At 40.3% G+C, this 12,138-nt stretch overlaps 2 protein-coding genes and 1 non-coding gene across 3 annotated transcripts; 2 read left to right on the top strand and 1 right to left on the bottom strand.

Annotated features, from left to right (window-relative positions):
* Positions 1–5,506, top strand: tmed10 (transmembrane p24 trafficking protein 10). Its single transcript, XM_023403491.2, has 5 exons — positions 1–228; positions 1,286–1,406; positions 2,004–2,077; positions 3,750–3,876; positions 4,082–5,506. The coding sequence occupies exons 1-5, from the start codon at positions 52–54 to the stop codon at positions 4,201–4,203; spliced, it is 621 nt and encodes a 206-aa protein (XP_023259259.1). The 5' UTR covers positions 1–51; the 3' UTR covers positions 4,204–5,506.
* A 1,102-nt stretch (positions 5,507–6,608) lies between these two features.
* Positions 6,609–9,669, top strand: eif2b2 (eukaryotic translation initiation factor 2B, subunit 2 beta). Its single transcript, XM_023403479.1, has 8 exons — positions 6,609–6,872; positions 7,415–7,535; positions 8,324–8,475; positions 8,621–8,784; positions 8,888–8,983; positions 9,064–9,201; positions 9,283–9,349; positions 9,475–9,669. The coding sequence occupies exons 1-8, from the start codon at positions 6,701–6,703 to the stop codon at positions 9,630–9,632; spliced, it is 1,068 nt and encodes a 355-aa protein (XP_023259247.1). The 5' UTR covers positions 6,609–6,700; the 3' UTR covers positions 9,633–9,669.
* An 879-nt stretch (positions 9,670–10,548) lies between these two features.
* On the bottom strand, positions 10,549–10,847 carry LOC147819283 (signal recognition particle RNA). Its single transcript, XR_015437081.1, has one exon.
* Positions 10,848–12,138: the final 1,291 nt, after the last annotated feature.

The following is a 12,138-nucleotide window of genomic DNA, read 5'->3' as shown; positions in this document are numbered from 1 at the left end:
TTAAGCTTGCAGGTTGGCACGGGCTGGTTGGTCGGTTGGTTGAGGGTAGCCATGGCTCGACTCGCTGCGCTACTGCTGTTACCGGTTCTTATTGAATCGGTATTTTCCATTTCTTTCTTTTTACCGGTCAACTCAAGAAAGTGTTTACGAGAGGAGATCCACAAAGACGTCCTCGTCACGGGGGAGTATGAAATAAGCGAACAGGCGAACACCAAAACTAATCTGAAGGTGAGAAAAGAACCTGCGGCTAGCTGAAGCTAACGTTTCCGATTTGTATCGAGGCCGAAATGGCTTCAGTCTGTGAACGTCTGTATTGGCAAGCTAGTAAAATTCTCAAACTTTATTGAAGATAGTCTCAGCTGTTGGCGGAGCGCGGCAGAAATTTGTGACAAGTGTTGTTAGCATTGTAGCTAACCTAGGCCCCGAAGCACTCGCCTTCCTGGTTTTAGTAGCTAACTAGCCAGCTAACGTCAGGGGTAACATCATCGTTTAGAGCACTTAGAGTAGTGGTGTAATTTGCATTTTGACCCAAGTCAAATTTATGTTAAACCAGTGAATTGCAGCTGTATCACAGACGGTGGGTGTTTATTTCACAGTTGCCGTGTGTTATGTGATATTACGCCGACAGTTAGTGTCGTCGGCTCGGCTCTGCTGCTGTTACACGTCAGTCTTAGCGTCCATTCAGCTGGCAGACACAAGCTAGCGGCATTAGCACTTTAGCTATTAGCGTTGACTACATGTTAACGGCAGTTTGTATTTAATGTTTAATGACCCTAAGATCCCTCCATATATTATTCAGGAGATTCTGTCCTCAAATTATTGTTAATCTTTGCAACTTAATTGAAAAGATAACTAACAAAGATTTGTAAACTAGTCTCCATGTTGTAACAGCTGTCTACTGAAAACATTAAAGGTTTGCCGATATTAAAAAGGCAATTAATAGTCTTGATGAATTTTTTACGCAAATTTGAATGCTGGTAATTAGGATTGCTGCTGATGGTTAGTTTTATTATTATGACGTTTAATCTGGTGGTTCCTTTTTCTGTTGATAGTTTAATCTATAAAATGTCAGAAATTATTAAAATGTTAAGCATTGCATGCATGCACTCCACCTTACTATCATTTAAAACGGAGGAGAGCAGCCAGTCCTCTCATTTGAGAAGCTGATAATAGAGATTGTTAGACTGTCCTTAGACTTTGCTTAACGAAATTGTTGGCGATTCGTTTTCTGTCAATCAATTCAACACTTCAGTTAATATTTATATTATTTTCTTTAACTTTGTAGATCACAGATTCCTCCAGCCACACTCTTTACTCCAAGGAAGATGCAACAAAAGGAAAGTTTGCATTCACCACAGAGGATTATGACATGTTCGAGGTGTGCTTTGAAAGCAAATCACCCTTGGGTAAGTGTGTTAACTGGCAAAACCAGGTATACCCCAGGGGGTTCATTCTTAAAGTCAGTTAATTTTTTTTTTTTTTTTCACTGAGCAATATACATGAATATTAAAGCAGTTGTTATTGTTATCAACACACATAGAAATAGTTTGTTTTTACTACTGACCAAGAACAAAGGTGTAAACATTTTGCTCCAGTTTGTATAGAAACAAAATGTGCAATAACATATAACTCTTTGGTGATACTTTTGTTGTTAGAGGAATAGATGGTTATGAAATTAGAGATGCATATTTGTGGAAATGAACCACATGTCATATGTTATGTATTGGTACAGAGTAGTTTCCAAGGTATTGTGTAAAATAAAAAAGAAAAAAAGACTGCATTATTGTTAAGAAATAATCTAGAGGGATTGGTAGTAAACTACCAAAAGGAATTTGTCTGGAAAATGATAGATGGAACAACAGTGGAAAAATTTTGAGTTTGATATGTAAATGAAGGCGTTTGTAGGTCTGGAAATAGATTAGGTTTAGGTAGCACAGCAAGTACCCACAATTTAAAATATTACTTTCAATCAATTTCATATGATGTTAAATGCTTTTAATCAGGAACTGGGAGAGTGCCTGACCAGCTGGTTAATCTGGACATGAAACATGGTGTGGAGGCCAAAAACTATGAAGAGGTAAGTTTCAGAGTCTGTTTTCAGAGTATGATTGCCTTTGTAGCTTGATAGATGATGTAGATAAAATAAAGTCTGTCTGCAGCTTGGCTGGGTCATTGGATGTAGGACACTGGTCTTGCTGCAGGATTTTTACTACATATGTTCACTAGCAGCCAGCATAGAAGGCACATAATTCTCCTAAATACGGTCTAAAATTTGGGTTGGAGTTTTTTCAGGTCAGGTTCTTTTGAGAAGATGGTTTTGGACTCTGAAGAGATGCAGATTGATGTACTTTGTTAAATGTAGTACATCCCTAGTCTGGATAAAGGCCCTCATTAATCAGGCTATCTATAAACAACATGAGTGCAGATTCAAGAGATGCCAGAGACATGTAAACCTTTTCCTGTAATTGTTACACTGTAACAACACTGAAATAAGCAATGCCTTCATCAGCTTAATAAATCACGTCAAGCTGTGGAAGCAAGAATTTACTGCTGCATTGCCTTATTTACATATATTCCACATTAAATACTTGTTCCTGATAGCAGCAATGCAGAGACTAGAAAATAGGGAAATTATTGGAGGAGGTTCTTTGCCTCCACATCATTCAATATTTTCCTATACAAGGAAACATTGTTTTGCATCAACACTCGCATGACTTAATAGTTCTTCTGAGAATGGGTTAGCACTTGGCTGCCTCTGGCAACTGTTAGTAAGTACACAAGTGATAAAGACTGAGCTGAGAATTGCCCTGCTTCCCACACATGGCGCACCGAACATGACGTTCTGTTCTGCTGAGAGAGTGTGTAGGTGGATGTTCAGGGGAGCTCAAGTGGGTATGCCTGTCTGGGAAGGTGGGTGGAGCTGAATTTGTACATGTATTTACCTACGTTGGTGGGTGTGTTACCTTGAACAGATTTGCGTATTGTTCAGTAGATCGTGTAATGGTATTGGGTAAGTATGCTGGAAAGAGTCCTAGTCTGTTACAATGTTTGAGAAAGTGTACTTGGCAGATGCAAGCTGCAGTATCCAACGGTGATGTTTATTCTCTGATTATTTGACGTCATTTGCATGCTGCTTCTCTGGCAGATTTTACTATGAAATTTCCTAATGGCCAGAATGTCTGTGTCTGGTGCTGCTGCACAATTTAAGGGTATAATGTGATTCATCTGGTCCAGTGCAGACCAAACAGAAAAGCAGAGCTATTGTTGCTGTTTAGTTTTTGAGCATTAGTAGCTGAGACAACAACTGGACTTCTGTCATAAATAAAATAACTATAGACTACTACATGTAGTAAAGGAAAGGAAGTATCCTGTGCTATAACATGAGGGACAGTGGTTTCCATACCCATCAGTTAATCTCATAGATTTGATTGCTTCAGCAGTTGCCTTTGAATATTTGTGTTTTCATCATAAACCAACCACACCAGTTTGTTGAAGGTCAGGCCCCCACCCTCTTAGGTGGTACAGCTGAAACTCAAATGGCCTCATTTTCATCTGCCTAAATGAACACGAATAAGTGGATAAACACATATGGTTTAAACAAGCATTTTCACAGCGAAGGGTGACACCTGCTGGACAATGTATACAACTACACTGTGTAAATGGTCGTTCCACCCTTTCTGTGATGGGCTTTTCAGGCATCACTGTTCAGTAGATTCAGTAGCCTCTGTTTGTTTGTTTTTTCCCTCCAGATTGCCAAGGTGGAGAAGCTGAAGCCTCTTGAGGTTGAGCTGAGGCGACTGGAGGATTTGTCAGAGTCCATTGTCAATGACTTTGCATACATGAAGAAGAGAGAGGAGGAGATGCGTGACACCAATGGTAAGAAAATAAAACATTTAATCACTTTTTTGCTGACTCTAACTCTCTGATTGAATGTACTTGTTTTACTGTTTACATAGGAAGCACCAGATTTTGATTATGTAAGGGAACAGGAGCAAAGATCAGTCTTGTTTCTTCATTGATAGTATGAACAAAAAGTATTTGTTGTCCAAAAACATACCCTTCTTTTTTCGCCACTTTCCAGAGTCCACCAACACACGTGTGCTGTACTTCAGCATATTCTCCATGTGCTGTCTCATTGGGCTGGCCACATGGCAGGTCTTCTACTTGCGGCGCTTCTTCAAGGCAAAGAAGCTGATCGAGTAAAGCATCCCCTTACTCCTAACCTTGGGGGAAGCTACTTGCCGGTCAGCCAATGCATCCCAACATCCACCCTCCTTGGACTAGCTTCAGCAAACAACAGCAAGTGGGGTTGAGGGGCTCAAATTCTAGTTTTCACTTTTGTGAGAGTACCAAGGTTGTCCTCTGAAAAAAAAGATTCACCTGCTTATTTAGGGGTTTGAAACATGAAAAGCGCTGTAGGGAGAAATGCACTGTGAGACATGGGAGGCGTATGTCACTGCATGAGTGAGATACGTCCATCCCCATGATACTTCACGTTTCTATCTGCACTGTTTTGAATGTTGCGGCTTACTGAATAAGAACTTGTTCCTTCAATCAGTTCAACAGTTTGATTTTGGGCTCAGTTTGAATGGATGTGCCATGAGCGAATGTCTTTTGCCCTTCTTTTGATGTACACATTCTTTACCATGCCAAGCAGACTAGATCCTTGGTGCCCTTTTGATCAAGTGAAGGCTATTTGAAAAAGTGGTTTGTTGTTACTTTGATAAGAAAATTGGCAACAACTGAACTTCTGTGTTATGTCATTTAATTTGCATACATGTTTGGTAGCTAAATTTAACGGTGTCTTTGGTTTTGTTTTCATATTGTAAATGCTACTTAGTTGCTTCTACAGTTATATTTTTGGGGGGTTGTGAGTTGTGAGAGTGATATCCTCTTAGTTATAAATTAGGTCACTTCTATTAGCTCTTGCACGTTCTTGTTTTGTTCTTGTAACATCTGAACATCAGTAATTTATCACCAATCAAAAGTAGCCAGAAACCAAAAACCTTGTTCTTAGGAGGGTGTTTCCAGCATCATATGTATATGGCTATGAGCAGTTTAACCACCTGATTTCTATGATACAGTTCATATATACTTGTGCAAGTTTTTTTTCTTGTCCGACTGCAGTGGATGGAGGTTTTGATGGGAAATGTAAAGTAGGCTAGCCAAACATTTCCTCCAGTCCTGCGCCTCTTTTCTTCACACACTGGTAAATTTAATTATTCTTTTGAAACTTTCAAAATGTCACTCCCCAAGTACAGTCCTTGCAGATCCATCCAGCGTGCTTCTTTTTGTTAAAGATACATAAGAGGCTTGGGTTACATGAGAATGTGGGTGGTTGCAAATATTCAGATTGTTTTTGACAGGGATTAATTGAGGCATCTGTCATGGGTACATTTTTAACAATGAACATGCGCATTGTGCGCAATCAATGATTTTTATGTTAACTGATAAATTTTGTAAATTTGTGTTGGGCTTTTATTCAATAAAATATTGGATGAATTTACATTAGTTACAATGCAGTTTAACATGTATTTCCTACTTGTGATGCTAATATTTGGTTTTGGTAGGGTAGTTTTGGACTTAATAATAATTTTACCTATACACAGACATAGGCTGTAATTATATCATAGTATTGTGAGTGATACACTCAAATTGCTAAAAGACAATAGCACCATGAAATCATATTACTATAATGTGAAGTGTAAAAGAGAAATTGTTAAATATTTACTAATTTTTAGCATATTTAAATGACACAAAGCTTTGGTTGTTCTGCTGGTCACAATAGTGACCAATAAAAACTTTATTTTCAAACTCTAAATTTGCTTTCTACAGAAGTATAATGTTTATGTATAATGTGACGACTTGTCCTGTTAAGTCATTACTTGTTTGGTCTAAATGATCTCATGACCACAGCTGTTTATCTTCACTTCGACGAAAGGATGCAGTCATTACTTCATTTGGAAGATGCTTTATTTAAACCAACTAAAGTACCTTCAAACCCCCAAATCATCAAGAGCTAGATACCATCAAAAAAGAGTGCTTCCACAACAGAAGGTGAGTAAGGTTTATTTCAACACGACAAAGATTTGGAAAATTCATACATCATTTGAACTAAAACACAAATACCCATTGCTCATTGGTGAGTTGTGATTAATGTGACAATACATATACTCTAGGTACATATTTGACTTTGTATAATTTCTCATGTGCACCGTAGTAATATGTTATACTAATGATGTTTCTATTATTGTGTCCACCTCCACATAACCGATATACATACGTTAAACTGCTCATTTTGTGCACGTAGTTACCAAAATGACATGATTTCCATGTTTCTAACGAATGGAAACAAATTGTGAAGATACAGACTTACACCTGCGTCTAATTCTGCTTGGCCTGGACGTGTGAAATATGTTCGTAAAAACACCTGTCAAGTGAAACACCAAAACTACACTTGTGCTTTAAGACAAGCTCAGGCGCCCATTATACGCTTAAAACTGCCAACATCACACCAACTTGTCGTTAACGCCGTAAAATTGACGCAATATGTCGGGAAGTGGTCCACCAATCAGATGACAGCGCAGTCACAATGACCCGGATGTACTCCTGAACTACTTCCTCGTCAAAACATTTGCTTGGTAGAAACATTTGGTCAACTAGTTCTTACTCTGACAGCAAGTCCTGTTTTACACCAACCATGCCGGGCCCAGACAAAGAAACAGACTTGACGGAGAGAGTTGAAGCGTTTCTGTCCGACCTGAAGCGTGGAGGGAGCGGGACTGGACCGCTGCGGGGCTCGGCGGAGACAGCCCGAGAAACGACAGCTCTGCTCCGCAGGATCACAGCTCAGGCTCGGTGGAGCAGCGCAGGTGCGTCATGCTACTCTTTTTCTAGCACCCCACTTTCGGTGAGACATAGGCTGGGTAGAAGTGGTGGTCCATGCCCACTGGAGGAGGTGGGGGACTACCATGAGCAGGCCCCCCCGATGATGGACCCCGAGTTCGGGGGGGAAACATAGGCTGGTTTAAATGTTGAATGCCTTAATGTACAGTTTGACACAGACATTACATCTAGAACTGGCAGCTCCTGTGAAAGCTGAAATTGTAGTAGCTGAACTACCAATCTGCTGTAGCCGCTGCAACAGCTGACTGAAGTGTGGTAATAGTCTGATAGTAACCAGAGAAGGATTTGTTCAAGGGAGTTTCTGATGAAGGTATTGGGTTAATTACTGAATCATTAGGTAGGTGACAAGGCTTGTGTTTTCTGACAGATCCCTTAAGTAGAAGAAGGAAATATAACGTTTTTTTTTAATGCCAAAGGTTGGAAATATGACAAAAACTGTAGGAATATTGGGTTGAATGTGTCACCAGCCTTATCCTGTTGATTTTCACAAAAATGTTGTACCTTTCAGGTGATCTGATGGAAATAATTCGTAAAGAGGGGAGGAGAATGACTGCAGCCCAGCCGTCAGAGACCACTGTTGGCAACATGATCAGACGAGTGCTGAAGATCATCAGAGAGGAATATGCCAGGTGATTAAACAGCTGTTAAAACCAGTCACTGTACTTAAAAGGCTAAACATCAGGGTCATTGATTATATTCACACTAACATGAAGATGAATGCTGATTATGAAGGTTAAGAGCTGCACCAAAACTGTGCTTTTATTATTGCTGAGGGATTATGAATGCTGATCTGGATTTAATTCAATAATTTCCTAATATTTTCTGAGGACTCAGCTTTCCTGGAAAGATTTAATATGTAATTTGTTACTGATTGAAGGGGAAACAGCTTTTATTTTATAAGTTTAAATTTAAACCCAATTTAATATGAATTCTTTATTCATGTGTTATTGGAAATGTAACTAGGAAAGTATAGAAAGTGAAGTGTTACTGCAAACTTGCCAGTGTAATTCAATAGTTGTTTTGTTTGGTTTGTCATACCCTGGTGGTTTCCTTTCATCTCTGTTTTGTGTATGTGCATGTGCTGTAGTACTTGTCCCTAAACTTAAAGTCTTAAAAAATGTAATCCAAACAGTGACAACAACATGACAGAGTGTAAGCTGAGAGATAAGCGACTGTGTGTTGAACCTCAGCAATAATAAAAGCACAGTTTGGTGCAGCTCTTAACCTTCATCTTTAAGGGGGTTCTCTTCCCTCTGCTCAAGTTTTATATGAGGTCGCACCTGAGAGTAGAGAGTGAAAAGATACAGCGTGGACATACTTGAACAGATATACTAATGTCTAAAATTAAGATTAATTGAGTTTTTTTTTTTGCTAAAATGGCTTGGCTTGATTTTTTTGTTAATTTTCCTTCCTTCAGATCTCGAGGTAGCAGTGAGGAGACGGACCAGCAGGAATCCCTCCACAAGCTTCTGACCACTGGAGGACTCAGCGAGGAGAACTTCAGACAGCATTTCGCCGCCCTCAAAGCCAATGTCATCGAGGCCATCAATGAGTTGCTGACTGAGCTGGGTACATTTTTTTTTCTTTTAACAAGCAGGTCATTTATCCATCAGCTGGTATCACATGTTCAGTAATTAAGCTTAAGCAAAGTCTATTTTTAATCTGTGCAGTTATCGAATTTGGGTTTTTCTTTCTGCACCGTCTTATTCCTCAGAGGGAACAACTGACAACATTGCCATGCAGGCCCTGGAGCACATCCACTCTAATGAGGTCATCATGACGATCGGTCGCTCTCGCACCGTGGAGTCCTTCCTCAAAGACGCCGCACGCAAACGCAAGTTTCATGTCATTGTGGCAGAGTGCGCCCCCTTCTGCCAGGTAGCTGAAGAGATGTGAAATTACAGTATAAACAAGATGATGTTACTATCTGTAGATAAAAGATTGCTTTAATTTTATATCTTATTTGTTCACCTCCCACCAGGGACATGAAATGGCCACCAGTCTCTCAAAAGCTGGCATCGAGACAACTGTGATCGCAGATGCTGCCATATTTGCAGTCATGTCTCGTGTTAATAAGGTATTCAACAACACGGGAGACTTTGAAACAGTCATGTCAGAGCATGTGGGTTAACCTGTGTGGTGGGGATCTCTTTTCAGGTCATCATCGGCACGCAGACAGTTCTAGCTAATGGAGGGCTCAGGGCGGTCAATGGGACACACACTCTAGCCCTTGCAGCCAAGCACCACTCCACACCTCTAATTGTTTGTGCTCCAATGTTCAAACTCTCACCTCAGGTAGGAAGACGGTCTGCTCTGTCAGATTCGTATCATTCCTGCTGAGAATAAATGATGAGGAAATCCATTTTGTGTCCTCAGTTCCCAAACGAAGAGGATACCTTCCACAAGTTTGTATCTCCACACGAGGTGCTTCCTTTCACTGAAGGTAACGCACATTCTCAGCTGTTAAGCCTTTAAAATAAAGGTTCCTGTCTTCCTGCCCTGTTCCTGCAGAATAATATCTTAAAGTTAATGTTCACAGTAATTCACACTTTACCGTTTGCATTTCAGGTGAGATTCTCTCAAAGGTGAACGTGCACTGTCCGGTGTTCGACTACGTCCCACCTGAGCTCATCACACTGTTCATCTCTAACATTGGAGGACACGCACCGTCATACATCTACCGACTGATGAGCGAACTTTACCACCCAGAAGACCACGAACTTTAACCAGTGTAATTAACAAATAAATAAGATAATTATTGCAGTTTTGTTCATATTTATTTTAATGATAAATGCTGTATGTGTTGGTTGGAATCTCTTTTAAGTCAGAAACTAGAATTAACCAATCAATGTGCTGCCATAGCTAAGGGTTGGCTTCCTGCACTGTCCTTCATACTGTCTGATCAATCACTGAAACAACAGTTTCCATAGATGATCCTTGTGCCACATTAGAAGCACTTAACAACCTGTTGTTAAAGACAAGGCTGTTGTATCAGTGAATTGTGGGTGGTGTCATTTTTAGAAGACAGCCACTGGGCCTTCTGTTATTGGTAGTATGGCTCTTGTTTCTCTTTAACACCGCTTAACCCCTGCTGTGTTTCAGCTCGTGTTCAGTAGTTTACTGATGATCTTGTACCCTCTCCCATCTTAATGAAGTCTCACAATCTGATTCCTTGATGTTCAGTCGATTCCTCGCTATGTGGAGTCATTTTGTATCAGACACAACCAGGCCCAAAGTGAGGAAGTTGAGGTGTTCACAGGTTATTGTATAACCATGTTCATGCAGTTTCCCTTAACTAGACTGGAAATCACAGAGGTTTCACTCTGGGGCCTGTATTTGCAATGTAGTCCATCTAACCAGGTTGTTTTTTAATCATATATAAGATCAAATACTCTACCCATCAACTTAAATCACATAAACCTAAATCAAGTATTGTGAGATGATACATTTTTTAATCATTTAGTAGTAGTAGTAGTAGTAGTGTAGTAGCTGCTGGCCTCCAGGTGGAGGTGGTGTCGAGCAGCGGCTTTGTGCAGGTTTGGATGGGGACAAGAAGATGAAGAAGTGGCGAAGAAGCTGCTGTGTGATGTACAAATATAATATGTGAGTGTGTGTTGTGATAGTAGTGTATTGGTGAGTGTAAAAAGACTGGGTCCCGCTGTATTACTCAGGCTGCACTACAGCGTCTATTCACAGGCGCGATCCCACTACTGAGCGGCACGGGGGCTTTGACCTGCTCCGTTTCCGACCTGGACCGGTGCACCCCTCCTTAGGCGACCTGGTGGTCCCGGGCTCCCCCAGGAGCACCATATCGATACCGAACTTAGTGCGGACACCCGATCGGCATAGTCCGCTGCAGCTCAGAGCTCCTGAGCTCAAACGCTCCGCCAGCCTCAGCCTCCCAGTAGCTTGGATTACAGGCGCGCGCCACCGCACCCGGCGAGAAACTCTCACACTCACAGGGCTTTTGACTCGGACAAACGTGACGTCATCACCTGAGCAAGGAGTGACTCAAAAGCCTCTGATGAAGTCCATTATCAGAGTAAATGTAACAAGGCAGTGATACATATTAGGTGAGCCAGTTTCAGATCATGCAGTTAACTTTTAAAGCCTGAATCTTATTCTCCAAATTTACAGTAAGGAGTTATACTTAATTTATTTAATGTTACATTTATTTTATTTTGTCAATTGATGATGAAAATGTAGACACAAGAAACACTCAAACCCAGATCATTTTAAATACGTAGATGGACCAAAAGTCTGTCAAAGCTAAAGAAATAGGGCCTGTCCTCAATATCCATAGATAGATAGAGTGTAATCCTAATATCTAACCACAAGGGGACTCCCCACCCTTCTTTATTTGAAGTTGTGACACAGCTGAATACCACTGGGAGTTTTGGTGTGTCTGCCAAGTGTAAAAATGGTGTTGAGTGGTTGGATGTGAAGGCTTGCAGGGATGAGGGTCAGAGGGGACCATGTGAAGGGTTTGGCACCCCGCTACGGTCCAACAGAGAGAGTGCATTGTTCTCTGACCTAGATTTCTTGACCTGGAACTGCAGAAAAAAAAAAAAGGTCAGAGTGAATGGACGCAACAACATGTCTTCACTCCCTACTGGCCCACACTCACTGGTCAGACCATGACATCATACAACTGTCAAACAACATTTTATGACAATTAGCTCTGCTAAAAAAAAAAGTGTGTATTAGGTAAGAGCAAAACCAGCCGAAGAGAGTTCATTTTTAGCATCAATCTGACTATAATCTGATACTTTCATCAGATATTAAATTTAGTTATTTATGAAGGATTTTGCTTTTAGAAGAAAACATTGACAGTTTCCTGGTTAAAGCTGAAACTTCCACCTAGGTAACCCTCTATACACTTCATTTTTCTTTTCAATTGCAAAGACACATAAAACAAAAATGTTGAATAAAAACTGAATGTGAACTGGTACAGATATTTCAAAACAGATTCAGGTTTCTGAAAAATATTTTTTTTGAGAAAAAAATCCCCTTGAACGTAACAAAACAGAGTATTGCTGTTGTGTTTGAATGTTAAAAAGCTTTGTGTTTAACCATTTTTAAACCAATCGGAGAATTTTCCATTTAAGAGCATATTTGTTTTAGTTGTGGTCATGACTAACAACAGTGCTTGTTGGTGGCTAAACTTGTACATCTCATCTTTCATCATCTGACTGTTATATAACAGTCATCGTTAAGGCCACACATGAGAAG

Source organism: Seriola lalandi, unplaced genomic scaffold (assembly GCF_002814215.2).
Source record: "Seriola lalandi dorsalis isolate HSWRI2012SDOR001 ecotype SW California unplaced genomic scaffold, Sedor1 jcf7180002054139, whole genome shotgun sequence".
NCBI lineage: Eukaryota > Metazoa > Chordata > Actinopteri > Carangiformes > Carangidae > Seriola > Seriola lalandi.
This window is presented reverse-complemented; position numbering and strand designations above follow the sequence as displayed.

Coding starts and splice junctions, on each gene's coding strand:
- tmed10 (XM_023403491.2), top strand. CDS start 52: ATGGCTCGACTCGCTGCGCTACTGCTGTTACCGGTTCTTATTGAATCG. Junction 2,078..3,749: donor AGGCCAAAAACTATGAAGAG/GTAAGTTTCAGA, acceptor TTTTCCCTCCAG/ATTGCCAAGGTGGAGAAGCT. Junction 3,877..4,081: donor GGAGATGCGTGACACCAATG/GTAAGAAAATAA, acceptor GCCACTTTCCAG/AGTCCACCAACACACGTGTG.
- eif2b2 (XM_023403479.1), top strand. CDS start 6,701: ATGCCGGGCCCAGACAAAGAAACAGACTTGACGGAGAGAGTTGAAGCG. Junction 6,873..7,414: donor GGCTCGGTGGAGCAGCGCAG/GTGCGTCATGCT, acceptor TGTACCTTTCAG/GTGATCTGATGGAAATAATT. Junction 9,202..9,282: donor TGTTCAAACTCTCACCTCAG/GTAGGAAGACGG, acceptor TTGTGTCCTCAG/TTCCCAAACGAAGAGGATAC.